General features: G+C 39.7%; 1 protein-coding gene and 1 long non-coding RNA gene across 3 annotated transcripts in view; both read right to left on the bottom strand.

The window, feature by feature from the left end:
- The window catches only part of LOC131894114 (phosphatidylinositol 3,4,5-trisphosphate 3-phosphatase TPTE2-like), a 56,899-nt gene extending 45,226 nt beyond the window's left edge, over positions 1-11,673 (bottom strand). Inside the window, exons 1-3 of one of the 2 annotated variants that reach the window (XM_059244287.1) lie at positions 11,369-11,673; positions 6,070-6,120; positions 4,140-4,301 (exon numbers count right to left, since the gene is read on the bottom strand). In XM_059244287.1, the coding sequence (XP_059100270.1) occupies positions 4,140-4,301; positions 6,070-6,104 (197 nt within the window). In that variant the 5' untranslated portion in view covers positions 6,105-6,120; positions 11,369-11,673. The remainder of the gene's footprint in view (positions 1-4,139; positions 4,302-6,069; positions 6,121-11,368) is intronic. The other variant, XM_059244286.1, reaches the window with a different exon arrangement.
- Positions 11,674-16,414: 4,741 nt separating this feature from the next.
- Positions 16,415-17,501, bottom strand: LOC131894047 (uncharacterized). The gene is made up of 2 exons (XR_009374825.1): positions 17,423-17,501; positions 16,415-16,540 (listed from the first exon to the last, which is right to left on the bottom strand). It is a non-coding gene; the product is annotated as an uncharacterized LOC131894047 (long non-coding RNA).
- Between the last annotated feature and the right edge of the window lie 9,081 nt (positions 17,502-26,582).

The following is a 26,582-nucleotide window of genomic DNA, read 5'->3' as shown; positions in this document are numbered from 1 at the left end:
AAGAATCCTGTCTTAATGTGTTTAAAATGCATTGTCAAGACTACTAGACTAAGGGAAAAATACAACATCAATATAAAGTTTTCATGTGGTAAATTTATATTTATGCATGTATCTATCTATTTATCTATCTATCTATCTATCTATCTATCTATCTATCTATCTATCTATCTCTATTGATCTATCACCTATGTATTTATCATCTGTCTAAATATCTACTGATGAATCTATCTGTCATCTATCTATCTATCTATCTATCTATCTATCTATCATCTATCTAAAGCATCAGGATAAAAAGTCACAGTTGATAAGAGACAGAAGCAAACCATTGGCAAGAGGCAAGCACTGCCTTCTCCTTTGTAGGTAAGGAAGGAGGATACTCCGCACTGCTGGGGAGCAAATGAAGCTGGATATGGAATTTAGAGAAACTGGGATTGTGAAACTATAAAAAGAAGAGACTTAATATGGTCTGCCTAGGGCGAAAACAGACTTCCTTTCTTCAGACATGATCACTGGTCTTCTAGAGAAAGTTTCTTCTGATTTTGAGATAGCATCTATTTTTAGATTGATGTTTTCCAATTGTCTTAGTCAGGGTTTCTATTGCTGCAAGGAAATACCATGACCAAAAAGTAAGTTGGAGAGGAAAGGGTTTATTAGGTTTACACTTCCACTCTGATATTCATCACCAAAGTCTGTCAGGACAGGAACTCAAGCAGGGCAGGAACCTGGAGGCAGGAACTGATGCAGAGACCATGGAGGGGAGCTGCTTACTTACCAGCTTGCTCCTCATGGCTTGCTCAGCCTGCTCTCTTACAGAACCCAGGACCACCAGCCCGGGTATGGCACTGCACACAGTGGCCTGGGCCCTCCCTCACTGATCACTATTTAAGAAAATGCCCTACAGCTGGATCTCCTGGAGGCATTTTCTTAATTGAAGTTCCATCCTTTCAGATGACTCTAGTTTATGTGCCTGTTTTGTGGTCTGAGTTCCATTAGGGTCCCGTAGAGGATTATTGGTGAGGGATTATTTATAGACACATAGGCACCTTACCAATGGCTACACCACTGAAGAAAAGGTTGAGAGAATCCTTTTTAGACTGAGAAACTGGGCAGTGGACAACTGTCCTTAGATCAAAAAGCGGCAAGAGGATAAAGAAATCTCTTAGGAAAGGAGAGAAATTACACTCTGATGCTCTGAGAATAAAATAAAGCTAGAGAACTTAGTCTCTGACTCCCAGAGCAATCCAACCTCAAGGCATGGCTCACCCACCCACCTGCTTAGAAAACCAGAAGGCAAAGATCAAGGTCTGTCTACTGTGATGTTGTTGATGGAAAGAACCTGCCTCTAAACTCTTCTGCACATCACTATAATTAATGTTATTTATTTTTGTTGAAATATGAATTATTTGTGATGTATTCTTTAGTGTGTCATCAAATCTAATTTGGAATTCAAGTCAATCAGTGTTAACATTTGCACATCACTATGGTAGTTTGAATGTACTTGGCCCCTATAATCTCATAGGGAGTGGCACTATTGGGAGGTAGGGCCTTGTTGGAGTGGGTATGGCCTTGTTGGAGGAAGTGTGCTACTGTGGGGGTGGGCTTTGAGGGTTCCTATGCTCAGGATACTGCCCAGTGTTTCAGTTGACTTCCTGTTGCCAGCAAGCCAAGATGTAGCCAGTTCTACATCTGCATCATGCATCATGCATGCTATCATGCTCCCCACTATGATGATAATGGACTGAACCTCTGAAACTGTAAGGGAGCCACCCCAATGAAATGTTTTCTTTATAAGAGTTGCTGGGGTCATAGTGTCTCTTCAAAGCAATAAAAACCCTAAAACAGAAGTTGGTACCAGGGACTGGGGCATTGTTGTGATAGGCCTGATTTTGTTTGGAGTAATATTGACTTCGGGAGTTTTGGTTAGGATAGCAGTGAAATGCTTTAAGCACTGCTTAATAGGCCATACTAGTAGAAGCATGGAAGACAGTGGTGTTGAATGTGACTTGATGAACTGTGGAGATCAAGAGGCTTCAGAGGAGAAGAATGTTAGTATGTGGCGCAGAGACTGGTCTTGTGATACTTTGGTGAAGAAAGTGGCTGCCTTTTGCTCTGGTCTGAAGGTTTTGCCTGAAGCTAAAGTGAAAATTTTGTGATTAATTCCACTGGCAGAAGAAATCTCAAAACAGTCTAATATAGACTCTGTCATGTGGATATTAGTGGCCACTCTAATGAAGACTTATAATGAAAAGAAGTGAGCTGAGCAGGGTAAATTACAAACTGTAAATTTTGAGGAGAAAAAGAGCACCAGAAAGTGGAATGGGGACTGGAGAGATGGCTCAGAGGTTAAGAGCACTGGCTGTTCTTCCAGAGGTCCTCAGTTGAATTCCCAGCAACCACATGGTGGCTCACAACCATCAATAATGAAATCTGGTGCCCTCTTCTTGCATACAGGCATATTGTATACATAATAAATAAATCTTAAAAAAAAAGAAAGTGGAATGGAGCTAAGTCTTGTGTTCAAGGAGATAAATGGATTAAGAAATTGAATAAAGGGAGTGGTGACTTTAGGGTGAGCTCCCACCTAGCTAAGTTTCTAATTTGTGAAAAGGAACTAAATAAAAGCTTAGAGCCAGGTGTGGTGGGGCACACCTTTAATCCTATCACTGGAAAGGCAGAGGCTTGTGGATCTCTGAATTTGAGGCCAGTCTGGTATAGTGACCCAGTTTAGGGACAGCCAAGCTTAGGCAGTGAAGGACAGAAAGATGAAGATGTAATTGAGTGAGGGAGCTATGTTCCAGCTCCAGCAAGCAGCAAACCTTGGCAGCTTCAGCCACATGGTTCTGGCTTTAGAGTTAAGGATAGAAGAAATGGGTTATGGAATTTGCCTCTATACCTAAAGAAAACCTGCTGAGGCCAGGCAAGTTATCAGGGGTGTTGCTGAATGGAGGTCTAAAGAGGCCATTTTGTGAAGCTGTAGAGTTGAAGCCTGGATTGCCCTGGAGACCCCAAGATGTTGGAGATGCTAGAGTCGTGAGATACCTGCCAAGGAGAGCTGCTAACGAGGGAGTAGAACCAGTCCAAGAGAAAGAAGTGTGTTGCAGTCAACAAAGCTGAACAGAGTTGGAGATCTAAAGAGCCTTTTGACATCAGGCATGCAGTTTGGAGTTTGCCCAGCTGGGTTTCTAGTCTTGCTTTGGTCCAGGATTTCCTCGCTATGCTCCCTTCCTTACATTTTGGAATGGTAATGTATATTCTTTGCCATTATATGTTGGAAGTATGTGATCTGTTTTTTTTATATTAATTTTGCAGGGGATTACAGGTAAGAGATTGTGTGAATCTCAGAAGAGACTTTGAACTTTGGACTTCTGAACATTGTTGAGACTGTGATAGACTATGGGAACTTCTGAAGTTGGACTAAATGAATTTTTCATTATGATATTGTTATAAGCTTATGGGGGCCAGGGAGTGAAATGTGCTAGTTTGAATGTAATTGACCTCCTTAATCTTATAGGGAGTGGTACTATTAGGAAGTGTGGCTTTGTTGGAGTGGGTATGGCCTTGTGAGAGGAAGTGTGTCACTGTGGGGGCAGGTTTTGAGGTTTCCTATGCTCAGGATACCGCCCAGTGTCTCAGTTGACTTCCTGTTGCCTGCAAGATGTAGGACTCTCAGCTACTCCTCCAGCACCACATCTGCCTGCATGCTGCCATGCTTCCCACCAGGATGATATGAAACTGTAAGCAAGCCTCCCCAATTAAATGTTTTCTTTATAAGAGTTGCCATCCATGTTCCTGGTGTCTCTGCACAGCAACAAAAACTCTAGACAATCACATACATGTTCCTTTTATTCGTGTACATATAGACACAATGGTTGCCTGGCTCGTCCTTGACACCCTTTTAATCTTTAGCAATTGAGAAAATCATCTGCAATACATTGTTGTAGAATAAAGGCCCAACCACAGCACTGATAAAGCTGCTCTCCATAAAACCGGTTTTCTATGACTGCTCTTCTGTGGAACGTGCCTAGAAGGAGAATCATTTTGGTTGAGCTGACCTGACAATTCTTACAGGATACTTTTCATATCACTGTAAAAATGGCGCTATGCTTTAAAAAGAAAAAAAAAAGCAGAATCACACTTACCCTTCTACGTACACTCGAAGGAGAACATCCACGAGGAAGAACAAAGCAATAGCAAAAGAAAGTGAGCGGTATCCCAAAGGAATGTAAAAATTGCTGTTGTGGAGATGTAGATCTATAGCCATAAGAAATATGTCCAGAAAGATCAGCAGAATTCCAAATATTCTAAAATGAATAAGCAAAGAGAGCAGAGGTATTGCCTCCACAGTCACAACGTTAAAGCCAATGCTCAGGTGCCCCCAAAAGTCCTCATTTAGAGCTAAACCATCCTGTGGCAGAAAGAACATTCCTGCTTCAGAATCCTAAGAAAATGTTCAGCTTTTCACCCAATAAAAGCGGAGGTTAGTAGATCAGATCTGCACCAAGCCCCTCCACACTTCCTACAGCAGGGATGCCACTTTAGCATGCCAACCCAGAACCACAAATCTAAATAAAAGTCACAAGCTTCTTAGTGTGAACACTTTAAATGCTCAGAATTCATAAGGTGTTTTTTTTTTAACAAATTTCTCACAATAAATGAAGTCACATTAATCCAAATAAGTTTAAGACTTTAGCAACAAAAAGAAGTGGAAGCATGAATAACATATTCCTTTTAAAAACACTTTAACCAGTAAATACATGATTATATATTCATAGGTTCACACATGGATCCTGCACACAGGACAGATACATGACAAAGAACTTAATTCCATAAATATTGCTTGGATATTTATTAATTAAATATTAATTGAACTCTTAAAGAGTGCCTAAGCCTTTTCTTGCGCAGTCTCAAAAAACTCCTTATAAATTGATTATTTTCCTAAACTACAAAGATGAATCAACTCAACTGTAAAGTATGTTTTTAAACAATTACTGATTCAATTAAAATATTACTGGGGTTGGGGATTTAGCTCAGTGGTAGAGAACCAAGGCCCTGGGTTCGGTTCTCAGCTCCGGGGGAGAGGGGAATATATATATTACTAACTTGCCAGGTGGTAGTTTAATCCTTTAATCCCAGCACCAGGGAGACAGAGCCAGGAGGATCTCTGTGAGTTTGAGGTCAGCCTGGTCTACAGAGCGAGATCCAGGACAGGTACCAAAAACTACACAGAGAAACCCTGTCTCAAAAAACCAAAAAAAAAAAAAAGTTTTTAAAAAAATATTATTAACTTGGGAGTTAGCAAGATAGTTCAGGAGTAAAACACCTGCCACTCAAGCATGAAGACTTCATCCCCAGTACATACACAATGGCAGGGGACAGGTCAGTGCAGCACCTGTAATCCCAGCCCCAGGGAGGTAGATACATAAGAATCCCAGGAACTCACCGGCCAGTCAGCCTGGCCTAAGTGAGCACCATGTACAATGAGAGATCCTATTTTAAAAAACAACAAGATAACAAAACATTGACAAAGATACCCAACGTTGAGTTGTGGAGACACACACACACACACACACACACACACACACACACACACACCTGCACAAATAGGTACAACACCATACACATACAATAATGATTTTAAAGGAAGCAATTACATTGTATAAATTTTAATAATCATGTAGAAAAGAAATCTAATTAAATAGTAAAATATTTCTGGAATTGAGTAATTTGGGGTGTATAAAGCATTTACTAGAACATTTAGTCTGTAATTACAGAATTTGAAAACGTGTGCTTTCTTATTTTCACATTTATGGGTAGAAAAATACCAATATGCCACTATTTAGATTTGAGCCAAGGTTATTTCTTTGTGCATCTTACTGTTCAGTCTTAACTCAACCTCTAAGACAGATTAGATCACATTAAGTGTGGATACATGAACTAATTTGCAACATAGTGATAATGGACATTCTTTCATTTTGTTCTCTCTTGCCTTTTTTGGGTCCTTTCTCATTAAACTTTAAAAATTAAATGTCATAAACATTTAATTACTTCCACTTCAAGACCCTCACATACCTGAAGGTGACTGATGACACCAGGTAATGCACCATTTTCGTGATCGTGGTGCTGTGAAAGTTAGTAAAATTAAGTCAGTCACATGTGAGTTTAGCCTTATAAGTATGAATTTTAAAGAAAAGTCCTCATAAGACATACACCAAAATGTTCTGTGCTAGTAACTGAAATGTTTACGCTTTTGATTTTTTGTGTTCTTATCTAGAATATATGTGACCACACCATGCTTTGGATACTTAGTAACATATCTTTGCATGTAAAGCTCTAACTCCAAATTGAAGGGACAATTAAGCTTGGGACCAACCAAAGAAAGCATTATGGTATGGAGACGGAAAAGGGTGTTTTTTAAAAAAGTGTTCCAATGTCAGTTCTTCTATTAGCAAATTAGGATCTTGGGCAAGTCATCAAGTTTAGAGATACCTCAGTGTCCTAGCAACAAAATTATGGATTTCTTTTTAAAGATATAAACTAAAGGAGCACTCTCAAACTGTTTCGGTAAAGCCAATATTTTTCTAATACCCAAACCAGGTAAAGATACAACAAATCTACAGGTAAATGTTCCTTATAAACATAGATACAAAAATCCTCAGTAAAGTACTAGCACACTGACTAGAAACACATATTTACAAAATCATTCTCCAGGATAACATTGGCTTAATTCTGGAAATTCAGTGTTGTTTCAACATACATAAGTCAATAAAGATAGTACAACATACAGATAACTTGAGAAAATCTCATGATTATTTCAGGAGATGTAAAAACAGCCTTTGGGAAAATCCAACATGCTTTATAATAAAAGCCCTAGAGAAGCAGAACTGGAGGTGTCACTCCCCAACATAATAAAGGATATATATATATATATATATATATATATATATATATATATATATGACAAACCCACAGCCACATTGTCCTAAATGAAGAAGAACCCAAAGCAATTTCATTAAAATCAGGATGACACAGGGCTGCAATTATCCCCACAATACAGTGCTGGAAGTGCTAGCCACAACAATAAGGCAGGAAAAGGAAATTACAGCTCTACAAACAAGAAGTCAACTTCTCCTTATTTGCAGATGATATGATATTGTACAGAGATCCCAAAATTCCACCAGAAAACTGCTAGAAATAATGAACAGTTTCAGCAAAGTGGATGGTCCACAGTCAGCTCATAAAAAGCAATAGCTAGCCGGGCGGTGGTGGCGCACGCCTTTAATCCCAGCACTCAGGAGGCAGAGCCAGGCGGATCTCTGTGAGTTCGAGGCCAGACTGGGCTACCAAGTGAGTCCCAGGAAAGGCGCAAAGCTACACAGAGAAACCCTGTCTCGAAAAACCAAAAAAAAAAAAAAAAAAAAAAAAAGAAAGAAAGAAAGAAAGAAAAAAAAAAGAAAGAAAAAGAAAAAAGAAAAGCTATTGCTTTTTTTTTTTTTTTTGGTTTTTCGAGACAGGGTTTCTCTGCGTAGTTTGGTGCCTGTCCTGGATCTCACTCTGTAGACCAGGCTGGCCTCGAACTCACAAAGATCCGCCTGGCTCTGCCTCCCAAGTGCTGGGATTAAAGGCGTGTGCCGCCACCACCCAGCCCAGCAATAGCTTTTCTATACATCACAATGGCACATACAGAGACAGAGATCATGGCCACACCCTGATTTACAACAGTATCGAAGACAATAAAATATCTTGGAATAAACCTAACCAAGGAGGTGAAAGACCTCTACATTTTCAAATCTCTGAAGAAAGTGATTTCAAAAGACACCAGAAAATGGAAAGACATCCCACGTTCATGGATTCATAGCACTGATCCTACCAAAAACAATTTACAGATTTAATTCAGTCTCAATCAAAATCCCCATCTCATTCTTCACAGAAATAGAAAAGATTATATGGAACCAGAAAAGAACCTGAACAGCCAAAGCAGTCCTGAGCAAAACCAACAGCAGCAACAACAAAAAAACAAAAACAAAACAAAAAAATTGGAGGGATTGACATTTCAGACCTCAAGATATATTATAATAAAGCAATAATAAAACTAATATGGCACATCACAAAAACAAACACGTATATTAGTGGAACAAAATCAAAGGGTCAAGTATGTGCAATTACGGCTTTTTCATACCTGACAAAGAGGCAAAAACACACACAGGAGTAAAAACCACATTTTCAACCAATGGCGCTGGGAAACCTGGACATTCACATGCAGAAGACTGAAAGTAGACCTGAATCTATTACCCAAAATTAGATGCAAGTGGATCAAAGACCTCAATTTGAAATCTGAAAACACTAAAACTGCTAGAAGAAAACATGGGCTTTTCCTACAAGATCCAGGTGCAGGAAAGAAATTTCTGAACAGGACTCCGTTTGCTAAGGAATTAAGGCCAGAACTGATGAGTGGTATACCTTGTAAAAAAGAAAACCCTTCTGTGCAGCTAAGGAAATAATCATTTGAGTGAAGAGAAAGCCTACAGAATGTGAGACGATCTTTGCCAGGTATACATCTGATAATCCATATTTAGAAGATACAAAGAACTCAAAAAATAAGAAGTCCAGGAAAAATAAATGATCCAATTAAAAATAAATTATATAATTAAAAAGAATAGGCTAGGAATCTGAACAGAGTTCTCAATAAAGGAAATAAAAACGGCTTAAAATACTTGAAGAGTGTTTATCATCCTTAGCAAACAGGGAAATGCGAAATCAAACAACTTGAAGGTGTCATCTCCCTGCATTCAGAAGAGCTGTGATCGCAACACGGCTGGTAACAAATGCTGAGGAGGGTGTAGAGAAAGAAGACCCTCCTCCACTGTTGGGAGGAATGCAAGCTTGTGCAGTCATCCTGGAAATCAGTATGGAAAATCCTCAAAAATATCTCTAAAAATCTATCCCATGACCCAGCTATACCACTCCTGGGCATACGCCCAAAGGACTCACCATCCTACTCCAAAGACACTTGTTCAACCATGTTTGTTGTTGTTTTATTCACAATAGCTAGGAAATGGAAACAACCTAAATGTCCTTTAGCAGATGAGTGCATAATGAAAATGGGATACGTTTACACAATGGAATACTATTTATCTGTAAAGAAAAATGCAATCATGAGGTTTGCAGGTAGACGGATGGAGCTAGAAAGAAGGAACCCAGACTCAGAAAGACAAATGCTACATGTTCTCTCTCCCCTGCAGTTCCTAGCTCCAAACCTTCAGAGGTGGGTATACAACAAGGAGTAAACACAGAAATTAGGAAATGTAAAGGAACCATAGGTGGAGGAGGAATTGAGGGGAGAACAGCAGGATGAAGGTGATAGGAAGCTTGTTTGTTTGTTTGCTTGTTTTTCCAGACAGGGTTTCTCTGTGTAGTTTTGGTGCCTGTCTTGGATCTTGCTTTGTAGACCAGGCTGGCCTCGAACTCACAGAGATCCACCTGGCTCTGCCTCCCGAGTGCTGGGATTAAAGGCATGCACCATGGCCACCCGGCCAACATGAAGCTTTTATACTTCAACTAAGCTCACTTTCTTGGAGTGGAGTAAAAAGGAAATGCTGTTTTCATGTGGTCTTCATTTTCCATGGTCTCCTATTCCTTGTTCTCCCTCTCTGTTCTTGATCCAGCTGGGATCTCCCGCTCCCCCAAGCTCTCTTTCCCTCGACCCTCGACCTTCATTACCCCCACTCACGTCCAGGCTGTTCATGTAGATCTCATCCATTTCTCTGTCATTGGGCGATCCTCGTGTCTTTCTTGGGGTCCATGAAGACCACATGAGATAAGGAAGAAGCAAAGTGCTAGAAAGGCCCACAGAAATCCACAAAGATACCCCCACAATAGACTGCTGGCAATGGTCAAGAGACAGCCTGAACTGACCTACTCTGGTGATAGGATGGCCAAACACCCTAATTGTTGTGCTAGAAACCCCATCCAATGACTGAGGGAACCGGATGCAGAGATCCACGGCTAGGCCCCGGGTGGAGCTCCGGGAGTCCAGTTGGCAAGAAAGAGGAGGGTTTATATGAGCGAGAATTGTTGAGACCAAGGTTGGATAAAGCACAGGGACAAATAGCCAAACGAATGGAAACACAAGAACTATGAACCAATGGCTGAGGGGCCCCCAACTGGATCAGGCCCTCTGAATAGGTGAGACAATTGATTGGCTTGATCTGTTTGGGAGGCATCCAGGCAGTGGGACCGGGTCCTGTGCTCAGTGCATGAGTTGGCTGTTTGAAACCTGGGGCTTATACAGGGATGCTTGGCTCAGCCTGGGAGGAGGGGACTGGACCTGCCTGGACTGAATCTATCAGGTTGATCTCAATCCTCAGGGGAGTCTTTGCCCTGGAGGAGATGGGAATGGGGGGTGGGCTGGGGGGAAGGGGACGGGGTGGGAGGGGAGAGAACAAGGGAATCCGTGGCTGATATCTAAAATTAAATTATATTGTAAAATAAAATTTAAAAAAAAGGAAATCCTGGCTTTGCTCCATTTGCCTGAATTTTACCACAGCCCTGACAAGTCCATCATAGAAAATGTTTACCTAGCATTCAAAGTTTAATAATGTGATAGTGTGACCTCTTTGGAATGATGGTCCATGATTTTTTAGAAGTTATTTAAAGTGAAAAGTCTAGGTACTTGGAAGACTTATTTGTATTCATTAGTTAGACCTTTGTTTTCCCTGTAACATTTGAACACCAACAATTACAACAGAGACCAACTAATATCATTTCTGGTGGTACTTATACCATCTACAACACTGATGGAAGCCAATAAATGATTATCCGATTGGACAGAATCCTCAATATATCTATAATTCAGATACAAGTGATTTCAGAACACATTGTTTTGTTATAGAGAACACATATAAACGCTATTAGATTTTTGCAATAGGAAGTATCCCAAGTAATATTATTCAGAAATAAATAAAAAATTTATAAAATCTCAGTGAGTGTGAAGAGGTCCTTTAATACCAAACTTTGTTCCTTTTCACTACCATTTCTCATGGACAACAATCTATAAACTGGGAATCGGAAGATACCCAGGAAAAATTAGAAAAGACCAATGTTAAAGAATAAATAGAATGCTACAATTCTCTTTAAAGAAATGTTGTATTAAAGTCACTACCAAGGAACAACATTATCAATATTTAAACTAGGAAAATTGTAAGTAGACAAAAATGTTTTCCCAAGCATTATATTTGTCTATAAATTCAATTGGTTTGCTTATAAATTCAATTGGTTATTATTGTGTTATTTTCCACATTCCTCTATTATTATTTTTGCCACAGACAAGAGATCCATTCTTCCCCTTCCTTCAAATATCAAACTCACTTACCAATATGACTGGTGAATATCAATACCTTCATCGCCATCATAGAACTTGGAGACCTGGTCTAATTTGCTTTAGCACCAACAAATGCAAAGATACATCATTAGAGATTGCTACATTTAACAGTAATATGAAGAAGTTATTTGAGCTAGAATCCCTAGAATCCGTAGAGTTTTTGAAAATTTTTAGAATCATTGTTCAGATAACTGTTTGTCCATGGACAATTCCAAGACTTAATTTTATGAATTTCTCTCTTCTCTCTTGGTCTGTGTCTCACTTTCTCTCTGCCCAAAGACAAATATATTTCAGCAGTCTTTAAAGACACCATCATTGCAACATGAAATATATCAATCTTTTAGCAAAGCAGTCAAAGACTACTGATGTCATTGCATTCAAGTCAGTACTAAAGATTTAAAATACTCATCTAAGAGCTGAGTGAATTTAAAGACCTATTTTGGGTTGAAATATGCACAATTGCCCTATAGTTTATAAAGATGTTAAACACTTAGAACTTATATGCCTATTGGTTGTCTGGAAACTGACACATAATTTTACCTAAATTAACGCTTGTATACTATGAAGATGACTTGTAGCCTTGTAAAACAGCCTAATGAATCAGGATTAAAGTGAAATTTTTCATTATTACATCTAAACCCATCTGTACTACCATTTTGGAGGTTACATTTATTTCAAAATCCAGCTTGAAAGTGTAGGTTAGTCAAAAATGTTGCTCTTTCTAATTTCATGATTTGCAAATCCTCCCACCGCTCTGCGCTTTTCCTACACCATGGACCGTTTTCTTGCCCTTGGATAGTATTAAAATAACTAAAGGTCTGAGAGAAGAACTGCGCTGGGATAATGGGTTTGGGGCACCAGCATCATGTAGAGCCAGGGCTCTGGAAGGTGAGGGACAGACAGACAGCTTTAAGGTCTATTAATTTGGTTCTTTTCTGCTGAGGGTTCCACTTTCTTCCCACTTACCTGTCACCTCCCTTCTTGCTCCAAATAGGACTTTTCTCTCTCTCTCATTCTAGTGGTGGCCAACAGATTAGGAGTTCAAAGCACTCTTCTAAGTATTTCCCCTTACATTCAACTAAGACAGAAAAGGACTTACTATGGCAAGAAGACATTAAAAAATAACATCACAATCTATATTGGCCCTGATGCTCCTAACGAACTCCACAAGTCTCAGTATCTTTCTCTTATGTGTATCCCAATAAATTGAAATATGTATAAATAGATATTTACATACACACAGATATATAATATACATAAATACATATTTTTAGATCTTACTATTTGTCAATGTTTTCTTCATGGATTTCTGACGTTGCATCAGATGAAGCAATGCTAAAATAGTTTTAAAAAACATATAGTCAGATACCACATGATTTTCTAAAATTGATTTTTTGTTCAAATTCACTATAATTACTGTTTGACATTCATAAACTTGTTAACTCTTAATAATTTAATGGAAAAGATTAACATTTAATATATCAAAAATGACGAAGGTTTAAGCACTGTTCTTTCAAATGGAAACTAATCCCAATGTAAAACAGTATTTCATAGTTGGATTCACTTTAGGGTTCAATTTTGAGGTCCATTTTCACTAACATGCATTACTGATATTCTGTACAGAGTTACAGAATGTTTTTAGCATGTCCATCCAACCTCCATTCACCCATTGCCCAGTAACCTTATCAGTCTCTTATAAACACTATATTCTGCTTTCAAATCCATTCTTGCTTTTCGTTAGATAGGTAAAAAAAAATATGCAACACTTGTCTTTCTGTATCTACTCCACTTTCATCAACACAATGTCATGTAGTTCCTTTCATTTTACTGGAAATGCAAGAATTTCACTCGTTTGGGCTGAACAATATTCCACTCTGTCCATATTTCTTCACTCACTCATCTCTTGGTAGACACCTAGGGTCAATGGATATCTTGGCTATTGAGAATAGAGCAGTAACACACATGGATTATATGTTGACTTTGTTTCCTCTGATCTCTTCAAGGGATCTCTTCAGATTTTTTGCCATTTTTAAACTGATGTTACTGGTGTTATTTCTTGGATCTTTTATATATTTTCAGTATTGACGTCTGTCAGGTGAATGTACACTGTGTCTTCACTCTGTTTTTTTCATTATTTGGGAGAAGCTTTAAGACTTAAAGTGTGTGTGTGTGTGTGTGTGTGTGTGTGTGTGTGTGTGTGTGTGTGTACATGCCACAGCCTGAGTGGAGATCAGAAAGCAACTTGCCTGAAGGAGTTCTCTTCTATAACCATGTGGGGCTTAGGTTTGGTAATTGTGCCTTTATCTGCTAGCAATCTTGCCCATTCTAGAAGCTTATCATTTTTATATAATCTTTGTCAAATTTCATGTTTGTTTCTTGTGCTTTGGGGGTCTTATACTGCTGTGGGATGGTCTGTATGGCAAATGTGTTGCTGATTGGTCAATAAATAAAACACTGATTGGCCATTGGCTAGGCAGGAAGTATAGGCGGGACAAGGAGGAGAATAAAGCTGGGAAGTGGAAGGCTGAGTCAGAGAGACACTGCCAGCCGCCATGATGACAAACAGCATGTGAAGATGCCGGTAAGCCACGAGCCACGTGGCAAGGTATAGATTAATAGAAATGGGTTAATTCATGATAGAAGAAGTAGATAACAAGAAGCCTGCCACGGCCATACAGTTTGTAAGCAATTTAAGTCTCTGTGTTTACTTGGTTGGGTTTGAGCGGCTGTGGGACTGGCAGGTGAGAGAGATTTGTTCTGACTGTGGGCCAGGCAGGAAAACTCAACCTACATTGTACAGATAATCATAACCTGTACCAATATCTTATAATGTTTCACCCTGATAGTTTTTGAGTTTCTGGCCTTGATTAAAGTCCTTGCTACATTTTGAGTTGATTTTTGTGAGGTGAGGGGTGAGAGATAGGGATCTAATCTCAATCTTCTGCATGTGGGTATCCAGTTTTCCAAGAACAATTTATTGGAGAGGCTGTTCTTATTCCAAAGTTTTGTCTCTGGCACCTTTGTTGAGAATCAGCTAGCTATAGACATGTGGATTGTTACTGGTTTTTTACTCTGTTCCACTGGTCTATGTGCTATGCTATGCCAACATTACGCTGCATTACTGTGGCTTTGTCCTATGTCTTGGAACCAGGTACTATAGAATGCCTCTAGCTCTGCTCTTTGTGCTTAAGCCCTTTAGGATCTTTTGTGCTTCCGTACTTATTTCAGGCTCACCTTTTTAATTTTGCAAAAAATGTCATTGCCATTTTACAAATGTTGTACCGATCAGGAACCTACTTTAGTCCTTAGGTACCCATCTGTCTTTTGGATACCTTCTTTTATGAGTCGTGCATCCACCATTGATGGGTAGTTCACAAATTGTAGTTGTTTCTGTCCCTCAGGTATGGCAGTAACGGCAAACCTGAGGCAGAAGAGCCTTTCAAAATGATGGTAGCTGTGGCTTGTGGCACCAGCCTCATGTGGGAAGAGCTCAGAAGAGTGAAGGATACAGCTCTGCTTTCATAGCTTCTTTTTCATTGTTTGAGAATGCCTCTGCACCCTGCTCAACGTTACCTCCTTTTTACACCTGAAAGGTTATTTCTCTGCTCTTGGTCTACTCCACTCTTCTGTCACACAGGCATTCTAATATTTTTCTGCGGGTTTTGGCTGCTAGTAACTAAGAGTGAAGACCCTGAATCAGAGGGTCCCCGCTTTGGTATAGTCTTCTTCTTTGTGCCACAATTTAAGGCACAAAGAATGCTGTATACAGAACATGAGAGTACACAAAGAGCTGTGTTCCCTTGCATGGTCCTGACAGTACACACCCCAATCTCAAACTCTGTGTGTTACACGGGAAGGATTGGTACAGAGAGAAGTGCAGAGAGAAAGAGGTATTAATTTATTTATATCTTACAGCTCACTGGTGGACACAGTGGAGCATACGGTCTTCAGTTCACTCGAGAGTGTGCTAAAGGATAAAAGAACCTCAAATGAGTTCAAGTTAATTACAACCTGGTGATTATAACTGTCATTCAATCTGTTCACTTTTTGAATCTTCAGATTTTGTCACATATAGGGCTGGTGCTGTAGTGCAGTGGGAAATGTGCCAGCCTAATACGTGCAAAGGCCCTAGCCATACGACCAAACAAAACTTCACATGTAAGTCAGCTGTTTACAGTCTAAGACATCATATGCCCTTAAATGACGTTTCACATTTTAATAAATACTTCAATCTTGTTTAAAGAGGGAAGAAGTTGGATGTTGTGGCATACGGCTACAATTCCAGTTTTTGAGAAGCTAGAGCAAGAGTATCACAAGTTCAAATTCAGCCTGGGCGACATAACAAGACATCTAAAAAAAAAAAAAAGCCAAGGAAACAGAAAAGGGAAAGAAAGCAACGTTCTTGCTACTGAAGCTGAACCAATGTGTGAAAATTATGGTAGAATTTACTTAAAATCCGGTTCAGTGTGTAAAAGCTGATCCAGCTTGTCACATCTGATACCTTGTTTCCTAAGTGCCTCTTTTACCTTCTTACCTCCCTTGGCTGTCTTTCCTGCACCAGAAAGCGTCTCATAGGTATGAGTTTAAGTTCCTCAATGTATGATGTGTTTGGTTTGGAGGTACCTGCTTCATCTAGGAGCTGAGGTTTGAGGGTGACGAACACATCGAGAGTTCATTGTTTCTGTTCTCTCCCTCCAAGGGCTCCTCTGCTTCCTTTTCCCTGTTATCTCATCACTTCAAACAGGATCTCGACTTTCTTACTCAGGGTAATAAAATCTAACACACAGAAAGCTGGAAGTTTTCCTAATTGTTTCAGCTGGTGGTTACTTAGAGTGTTAAACACACCGTGGGATGTAAAAAGCATTGCTTTATGAAATGTACCTCTTTTATCCAAATTGGTCCCAAATGATAGAAAGGTCCATGAATATGCTAGAGGAACCACTTCTATGAACCCTCAAATCTTATGTCTCTCTATGCTTCTGTGTGTATGTATAAGGGGGCATCTGTTGCTGTGTACACATGAAAATACAAACAGCACATGTTTATATCCGTATATTTTCCATTATTCATTGCTAATGCATTTTGTTAACATATTAGTGTATATCTCACAGTTCACTGGCAGATCCTTTACCACGTAGTGACTCAGACTCCTTCTGGGAAAGGCTAGAAGATTAAAAAAAAAAAAAAACCACATACAGTCAGATGCCACGTGGTTCCCAAGATATAACTTTCTGGCTCAGATTCTCCTGAATTATTCTGAATGCTATGAAGCAGCTAACGTTTACCCACATGGCGCTGTTACTTGAAACTTCCATATACGCTTCCTACAAACCACAAATTGCCAGTGGGACCCCATTGCTGAAGAAAACCCCTACGCAAATCATTGAACATGGAGAAGTCAAGCTGGTGCCTCCACAGAGCCTTCACCCCCGGCATGCTGGCCTCTTTGGTGCAGGAAGGTACTCTGCAAGCTACCAAAGGAGAAATGTAAACACCAACCTCGCCGCTTTGATTTATAGAATATATGTTTAATTATTTTTGCAATCCTGGGGATGAGATATAAGCCCTTGCACATGCTGAGCCCGTTCTGAGGCAAAGCTTCCATCCAAGGAAATGACACACTTGGAGAGTTAGAACCACTGAGCTCTGGAGACAGGGTAAGATCCAGGATCTTTTAGCCTGTTCTAATAGGCTGTGGGGGCCTCTGCTCCCAGCCCACTGCTGCCCTCTCCTGGCTGTAAAGAGGATCCCTTCTATTTGTGACCAGCACTTTTTACATAGTGACTAAAGGTGACAAGCACCAGACAAGACCCTCTCTCTGACTTGTTATCTTTTTCTACATGATTCAAAAGACAAAGATTATTTATGAGAAAACATTAGAAATAGTTTAAAAGGGAACTTGTAATAATATGGATGCTCCTGACTGTGAATAACACAGATACCAATCTGTGTATGTGTGTATGCAAGCACGTGTATATACACACACACATATAAACTCTCACATATACACACACATATATATCTACTTATTCATTTATATCTTACTTTTCTTTCGTGAATTCATTTGAGGTATTCGGTTCGCACAGGGATGTGCTAAAGGTTAAAAACAGACATAGTAAGGCAAGATGAGATATCTTAGAGTTAACAACTATTTGGAATATAATATGATACTTTCCTTAGAAATTATGCTTTACATGATTATAATTAGTAAAATTACAAAAATGCAATTCAAGATCAAAATAGTTTCATTTTTTTTCTGTTAAACCTGACCTAATATTAGCTACTATTAGTGGTGCAATTTGCTTATCTGACCGTGAGATATGATCAGGTAGCTACAGACCTAAGGCAGTGTTTCCACCCCATGCAATGATGGTCTGAGGTTTAGAGGACTATCTTTGACTGGGGGCAGAGATCTGGAGAGAAACAGACACATTAAACTTTCATTAGCTCCATTTTTTCACACTGAGAGCTAGGTTGCTCCTTATCACTGCTAACCTCTTTCTGTTGTAAAGAGAGTTTTCTTCTCTCTTGCTCCACTCAAAATATCAATCTCTCATTTGTTTTTTATGTTTCTGTGAATATATGTTTGCCGCATGTGTATTTTCTTTATTAGCTTACAACACAGACTTTTCCTTGGTGATTGCATCATAGATAAATCTTTTCACCTCATTATGTAAGAGTTGAAAGTAAACTATAATGAAAACTATATAAATTCACAGACCCTTTTAAATTCATGTTAGCTATGATCCCCTCTAATAACATCTAAATTGGTTGATCCCTGAGCCTCCCTCTTATCTAGACCTGAAGAAGTGTCCTGACCATACTCTAGACTCCTTTCAACCAACTTGGTCAAAAAGACAGAAAGTTACCCACAGATGCAGACTTAGATACAGTGCCAAATATACTCTGTACTGTCCAGAAGAATATGCAGAATGGATTTTGCAAAACTGAACCTTCCCTTCTTTTCCTAGTTCTATGCTTTTTATGTATCATGTGTGTACATATTCATGGAAGCTCATGTCCTTATGTAAGTGTTTACATATAGGTGTGTGTGTGCTGTCTTAAATTAACTTGTAACTTGATTTTCACAATTCATTCATGTGTGACCTAGAGTATTCAAAAGTGTAGTCAGGTATGAATATAAATAACTTCTGGAATCAAATAACTACATTAATTCTATGAGTTCTGGGTCGTGAATTGATTGAGTTTTAAATATTTGTGTATATCACTAATTCAATTTGGCATTTTTATATTAAAAAAGAGGCTATCTATAGATAGTAGCAATGAATCTCCTGGGATTGTGTAAATAGTAATTCACCTATAGTAATTTAAGTAACTAGTATCTTAATTCCAGCACATAACAGGTTTTTTGGTGGGATTTATTTCAAACTCAGCTACAGTTTAAAGACACTTGTTCTTCCGACCAGTTTCAAGTCGTCTTTGGTTTCACTTCTTGTGAAAATGCGAGGTGAGAATGAAGCAGCTGTGGATCTGTGGGAGGGGTTCCATCCCGTGTGGTGATGGGCGGGGTTCAGGGTGCCAGTCCTCCGTAATGGCTCTGGGGGGGGGCATATCTGAGGTCCCTTGCCTCTCATCATTTTGGCTGAAGGCTCTTCCATGTCATGACCCCGTCTTCTGCCATTCCTCCTTAACTTTTTTCCTTTTCATCTAACCCAGCAGACTGTCATACACAAGCATACTGAAAAGTTCCTTAGGGTTTAGTGGGTGGTTGCTCAGACTTGCAACCAACTTAAGAGGTGATAGGAAGAACTTAGTGACCAAGTCTGCCCTTCTCAGTGGATTTTTGAGGAATAAATTTAGGTTTATGTGTCTGTCTGCGTGTCTTTGGCACACTGAGGTCTCACATCTCATTGACAGCTTCTCACCATGTACTAACTCATCCACGGAGGTGCTATAAGATTTAGAGAGACACGTGGTGAATATCATGTGACTTCCTAGACTTCACAAATTACCTCTCCTAACACAATCAGTTATTCTGAAACTTGTGTATCACTTTTCCACCAAAATGAATTTATGTATTTGAAATAGACCTACCTTGCCTGGTAAAAAGCTCAGTAAGAGTTTTGTCTGGTGTTTAGCCAAGAGTCAGCTTTCTGTTTTGGGGTTTTTTTGTTTGTTTGTTTTTTCAACTGCAACTGAAAATTCAGTTTCTAGGTACAAATCCCTTCTTCCTTATCCAACGATCTCCTTACTATTACCCCCATAGAGGCTTTCTCTACCCTGTGTAAGTTCCAGAACAGGCCTGTGCTGGGGGCTCTGAGCAATGACGAGGTAGGTTTGTGTTTGGGGTCCCTACTTCAGCACAGTGGCAGAGTTCTGAAGGCTGATGGATTCTTCGAGGACTACTAGCTGTGTTCTTGGCCAAAGGCCCCTCAGCTCCTTCCTATCGTTCCCTCTTCCTGCCTCCAATTAGAATCTCTCTAGCCTTCACCCACTGTACCATACATAAAAGGTCTGAGTGTCGTACGCATTTGACTGCCACAAACACAGAAGGACAATACACTGACGGGGAGAATCATCCTTCTGTGAGCGATTCTCTTTTATTCAACCTGAACCAAATTAAAAAGACTGCTTCCTACAAATACACTAGGAAGAACGTTTAGAAACAGTTCAAAGACTCTCTGTTCTGCCACAGATGCTCCGTGGAGTGCAGCTCCCCAGTTCCAACCTCCTCCCTCTATCAGTTTTATGCTTGGGTTTGTGTGTCCAAGCATATTGCAGAAGTGTGAACACATTAATACATTTATATGTCTTCATTTATATTTTATAACTCGTTATGAAATTGGTAATTCCATCAAATGACATTGATAACAAAGTATCTGAACCTAGGCTAAAGGAAAATGAAAATACATGATCATACACGAATTGTAAGTCTAAGCTTTATTTTACATTAAAAATTTTACATATAAATCTACAATTACATTTTATATAATAACAATTGTTCTATAACCTAATTACCAATATTGAAATATTCATGTATGTGTCATGAATTTAAACATGGGATTTATTTTTTTTTAATATGAGGCTTTATATGCCAGTGCTGAATGCCTCAAATCTGTAGAAATAGAAAAGAATCCAAAGAGAAGCAACTATTACTTTACTCTTAAAATGTAATAGCCTTTCTTAGTTGTACTTATCTTGGATATTAGCTGCAGATTATAAGGAAACCCCCTTCTTGACTCAATTTATGATTCTCAAGAGCCTTTATCATATCATTACTTCCATCAATCATGCTGTCTTTCTTGTATGGGACGTGATCAAGTCCCTGCTGTTCTGACAGAGGGGCTCCCTGCAGAATGATAGGGGAGGTCTGGAGCACTGGTCCATGTGGCGGCAGCTGGAGGGGGAGGATGCTTCTGGTCTCCATATCCTGTATCTCTTCTCTTCTGCTAAAAGCCCCACACCTCCCTCTATACTCATCCTTTCTCTTTTCTCCTGATCAGATTCTCTCCTTTCCTGGCTCACACTAGTCTAGTATCTTATAGGAACTCTGAACACTTCCTAAGGGATTGGCCGATACTTAACGTGCCAAATTGGCTGAAGGAAGGATCCTATTTTCCTCAATTTCGTTTAAAATAAATGCAGTCAACTACAAGTCCTACAAAGAGATTATTTAGATACAGTTTAAAAGGCATTCTGATGTCAAAGATACTCTTGAGGTAGTTTTGTCAAATCTCAACCTCTTCACATGGTTTTTATGGGATTTGTGTGTATTTTCAGGCACGTGCGTGCACATGCCTGTGCGTGCACGCTGATGGAAGTTTGTAGATCTATGTAGGAACATACACATATACATATTTACATGTGTGTATATATAAGAGTACATATGGGTGTATGTTTTTAATTCAGTTCACTCACCTATCACTCATAACTCCACAAACGGATTGTGATGCCAATTCATCCGCATATGTTCTAAATGATTGAAAAGTATGTAGTCAGTAAAAAGTACATATATTTAAAACATAGTCACTTTTGAGGGGATCAAATAACTGCATTTAATATACTTATATGGTAGCTAATAGCCATATGAAAATCACTAATTTGCATCTTGTAGGCAACTGAGGAAAGCTGGGAATGGGAGAGGTGGCCTTCCCAGGGATGAGCACATCAATTGGTTGTCCAGTGCCAAATGGTCAGCACTGAAAACACACATACAAATAACACTCTACCAACTGAGCAGATTATATTTAGCAATATATGCATATAATATACATATATATACATGCATGCTATAATAATTAATGACAGAAGTGGCCATGGATTTGAAGGAGAGCAAGGGGGTATCTGGAAGGGTTTTGAGGAGGGAAAAGGAGGAAGAGGGTAATGTAACTAAAATATAACCTCAAAAATAAAAAACGTAGTGCATCCAGATTAACTATTAATTCCGGAGTGTAACAGTCCGTTGGTGCACTTATTTCTAATTCAGCTACAGTTTGTGGGCCCATAGCTTTCTGGCCACATCTAAACCCCTGAGTCCTAACTCTGTCTTCTCCCATCTTCCTTCCACCCCGGTGTTTCTCTCCTCCCCACGAGATAAGATGAAGTAGCTGCAGATGGGAGGCAGCGGCTCCATCTGATTCAGCAGTGAGCATTCATGTGGGGCACTAGCCTCGCCTGGCAGTGGAGCGTGAATGGTCAGGGACACATGCAGGTTCACTGGCAGATCTTTTTCTGCTAAGCCTTCCAACCCCTACCAACCCACCACTCTGTCTCTATGCTCTGAGGAGACTCTCTTTGGTCCACACACTATTGGTATCTCACTTAGTAAATCTGATCATTTCCAATGCAGTTGCTATTAAGGGTGGGAAATACTGACCCCCTCCCCAAAAGCATCTCATTGAGAGAGAGGTATACTTCATTTTTGCCCATGGTGTACCTGGGGGTGGATCTTTATAGACCTCAACTTCCTTTTATTCTTTTTTAGATCAAGTCTACTCTTTGACTATGTCATGTATGTATATAATGCGTTCTGATCCTTCTCATCCCTTATTGTCTTCTATCCTTTTCCATCCCTCCCACTCACCCTCCAAACAATCCCCCTTACTACTTTTATGTCTTTGTTTTTGTTTTTTGACACATCTAGTTTAAGCAGGGTCACCCACAAGGGCCCGGATATGGAACTAGCCGCTGGAGTGTGGGTAACTACCCTGTGGCTACACCACAGAAGACAATGATTCCCCCTTCTCTAGCAGCCCTCAACAACCAGCAGTTCCTGGGGAGGAGGAAGCAGGGCCTCACAGCCCCTCCTCAACCCATGAATGAATGTTGTCAGGCCCAGTCTCAGCACAGGCAATACAGCTGCTGTGAATTCATGACTGCAACCATGTCATGTCCTAAAGGTCAGGTTTCACAACACATGTCCCCATCATCCATCACTTACATTCTTTCTACCCACCCTCCTCCAGTGCTCCTTAAGCTTTAGAGGGTAGGAAACGTGTCCCATTTAGGGCTAGGTACTCAGCTGTCTCTTAATGTTGGCTTCTTTTTTCTTTTACTGTTCAATGTTTCTGTATATGTTGTGGGATATTTGTACACTGTGTGAAGATACAATGCTGTGATTGGTTTAGTAAAGAGCCGAATGGCCAATGGCTAGGCAGGAGATACAGGCGGGATTTCTGGGGAGAGAGAGGAAGAGGAGTTACATAGGAGATACCATGGAGACATGGAGAGCATCCACAGAAGAAGCAGGATGGGTGGTACGTGATAGAACGTAGATTAATAGAAATGGGTTAGTTTAGCTTATAAGAGTTAGTTAAAAACAAACCTAAGCTAAAGCCAAGCTTTCATAATTAATAATACGATTCTTTGCCATTATTTGGGAGTGAGTTGGGGCCCAAAGGAAAGTCTGACTACATACTGGGAGCTGGTGGGACAGAGAAAGACTCATCACATGTATATGTACATGTCTTTATATAAATGTGTATATGCACACACATATTCACATATTTATGCATATATGTATTTTTTTAACTCACATCTCACTGAAGGACTCTGAATAATTCACTGATGTTAAGTCATCTGGATAAAAACTAAGGGATTATAAAAGTACAATGTCACAACAAAACAATTTTCCTGACTTTTTAAGGTTAAAATAACTATAGTTACTCTAAACATTAGCTGGTTGAACTTTGAATATCCATATGAAGATCATTACTTGAACTTGGTATGACATTTTGATTAGGGATTGGGCTTAATAAGTTAATAACTATCTTACCAGGTATGATAACTCAAGCCTATAATCTCAGCAATAAGGAAGTTGAGGCAAGAGTCCAAGGCCAAGGCCAAGTCCAAGGCCAGCCTACATAGTGAGAGCAGGCTAGCTATGGCTACAGAGTAAGACTGCTTCAAAAACAAAAAACAGTGACAAAAATGATTATCTTAGGCCAATGAAAATAATAATATCCACAGATTTAACTATTACCTCAGCACCAACATGTAAGAGTCTTTTGTGGTGGCATTATTTCAAACTCAACTTCAGTTTGTAGGTACACATCACCATGACCTCACCTGATTCCTGACTCTGAATTCTCTTCCTTACCTGCTCATTTTCATAGTTTACATGTGTCTTTTCTGCCCATCAGACAGGGTTTAGTAGCTCACTCTAAAATGATGGCGAGTTTGTGTGGGAGGCATCAGCCCAGCACAGTTGCAGAGCTTTTGAGGATTGGGGACAATTTTAGTATCCATGTGTCCCATCTTCTGTTGGAGCTCCAGAGCCCCATGTTTGATCATTCATTTCCACTGCCTTGATCCGAAGCAAGATTTCTCCTCCTTTTGAATGTTATCCCCAAAATTAAATTGTTGATGTCCTAATCACTGTTATTATTTAGAGACAGGCATTGCAAGCATAAACAGTTACAAGATGAGATCACACTAATAAATTCAGTCTTAATTCAATACGAGTGGTATCCTTATAGAGATGAACACGTTGGAATAAAATGCACATGGGAAGAATGCTAAGTACAAATTGAGGCAGAGGCATAGAGGATGGATCCACATGCCAAGGAATGCCAAAGATTTCCCACAACCAGTAGTGGGACAAAAGAGGTGTCAAACTTAATCTTCTTCAGAGCCCTCAAAAAGAGCTAGCCTTGAAGGCATCAGGTATCAGACTTCTACCTCTGTGGGGTGTGGGGAAAATTGCTATTGTTTAAGCTATCTAGTTTGGAATGCTTTATTACTGAAGCCACAGCAAATTAACTCAACACTTCAGGTCTTGTCTCACACACAGGCAATTCGACAGTTTTCTGTGAGTTTGGGTCACTAGGTGCTAAAGTTTCTCCTGATGCATTTCTCATTTATTCAACTAGATTCAAAACAAGAAAGAATGTGATAAACAGATGCTGGCATTCAAATACTTTAGAAATACTATCCAAAACACTCCATGCTTAATACCTGGGTATCCAAAACACTCTATGCTTAATACCTGGGTATCTTTATATATACATGTATGTAACTGACCTTCCATTGCTTCCATCATTGGATGGTAGAGACTCTTCTTTTGTGTCACAGCTAAAGAATTAAAATTGTACACAATCAAATACCATTTAAATCACAGGCTTACTTTTCACTAACTCTGCCTACAACTTATAAATTGGTTGAACCAAAAAAAAATTAACCTGATAGGGGAGAAATGGGAGTGGGGGGATGGGTTCACTAACAAACACTAAAGCTCTATAAAAACTCTGGAAATTCACTACTCTGTAAGCTAACTTTAAAAAAAAAAATGGAGGTACCCTGCATGAGTGGACAATGCTGTTTCCAGAACACATGGGTTATGAAACAAACATCTCAAGGGTATGGATGGAATGCTTCAGGAGGCCTCAGAAACACCCAAGGCAGCACAGGTACTGCCTTTGCTTTGGGTTGCCCAGAAGATCTAAATAGTAAGATGCTAGTGCTGAAGACTGGGAAATTTCCTCCCCGTGAGCTAGTTTCCACAGTCATACATCAGTGGTCTTGCTCAGGGCTGGATACCGCATATTACAATACTGACTAGCGAGATGTACCCATGGTGGCAATGGGGGCATAAATGTTCTGGGGGTGACCAATTGCTTTCTGCCTGGATTTGAGGCCAGCTCGACAGGAGAGAATTCATGACTGTGGAGGCCATCAGCCCTAGACGGGGACCTACTATTGTTATCTTGCTAAATGATCATGCTGTCAAACTGTCTTCTAAATATTTATGCTTGGATCCAACAGATTTGCACTAGTCTTACCCTTGGTCAGAGAAGCTTCAAGCTGTGGTTAATGAGGAGAAATAACTGGTCACAGTTCTGCTGATGTTAAGTCACTATGAATGCTTGGTCCCTGAATGGAAACCCTAGGTTCAGAAAGCATCATGAAAGAAGGGGCAGAAAGAATGTAAGAGCTGGGGCCGGGGGAGGATGCTGTGACTGCTGTCTTTTCAGACACGACATGGCCATTGCACTCATGGACTGTGGCTACCTGAACAAGACCTGTACAAGATCAAGCCGGTCAACACTATGGCATGGACTGAGGAGGGGTTCAAGAGGTCCCAACCCTGGCTGAAGAGCTATTGGGAACTGATGGCTATTTGGGCAGGAAGAGTCATATTTCCTTGGGTATGAGTCCAGGGGAAAGCACTTATGTCCCAGTGAATGGTGCCACGCACAGTTGCCATAGGCAGCGCTAATTGAACTCCGTGTGCTAATTAAAAGTAAAAGGGGATTCGAACAGAAGTATTGACCTTTGTCCCTAGACGTGAAGGTTTATGTGAATGAAAGACATGGGCTTACAAAAGAAACTTTAATATGTCAAGATTTAGAACTTTAGTTCAAAACCTAATGTGATATGAAATAGTCTTTTGTGACGGAATTTATTTTAAACTCAAATTAATTTCTATAGGAAGTCACCCTTCTTTGTTTCTGTTTTTGTTCGGCAATCTATGCTTATTATATTTTCAGGAACGATGTATAAGATACATTTAGATATAGGAGATTAAGTCACAGAATGCCCAGGGGAAATTGGATTTTAAAAATGTAAGATACAAACCAATTTTCTCTTTTTTATAGGAAAAAACTTGTATTTGCTATTAATAGTCCACCCATAAATGATCTGTTATGTAACAGTGCAATTGTTTGCTGTTAAGAAAAATTTCTCAGTAAAAAGTAATACAATGGGCTGATGTCACCTCCCTTAGCCCATCTAGTTTCTGTTCCTA

This window comes from Peromyscus eremicus, chromosome 17 (assembly GCF_949786415.1).
Source record: "Peromyscus eremicus chromosome 17, PerEre_H2_v1, whole genome shotgun sequence".
NCBI classification, from domain to species: domain Eukaryota; kingdom Metazoa; phylum Chordata; class Mammalia; order Rodentia; family Cricetidae; genus Peromyscus; species Peromyscus eremicus.
The sequence above is the reverse complement of the archived record's forward strand: the minus strand, read 5'-3'. Positions and strand labels throughout refer to the sequence as shown.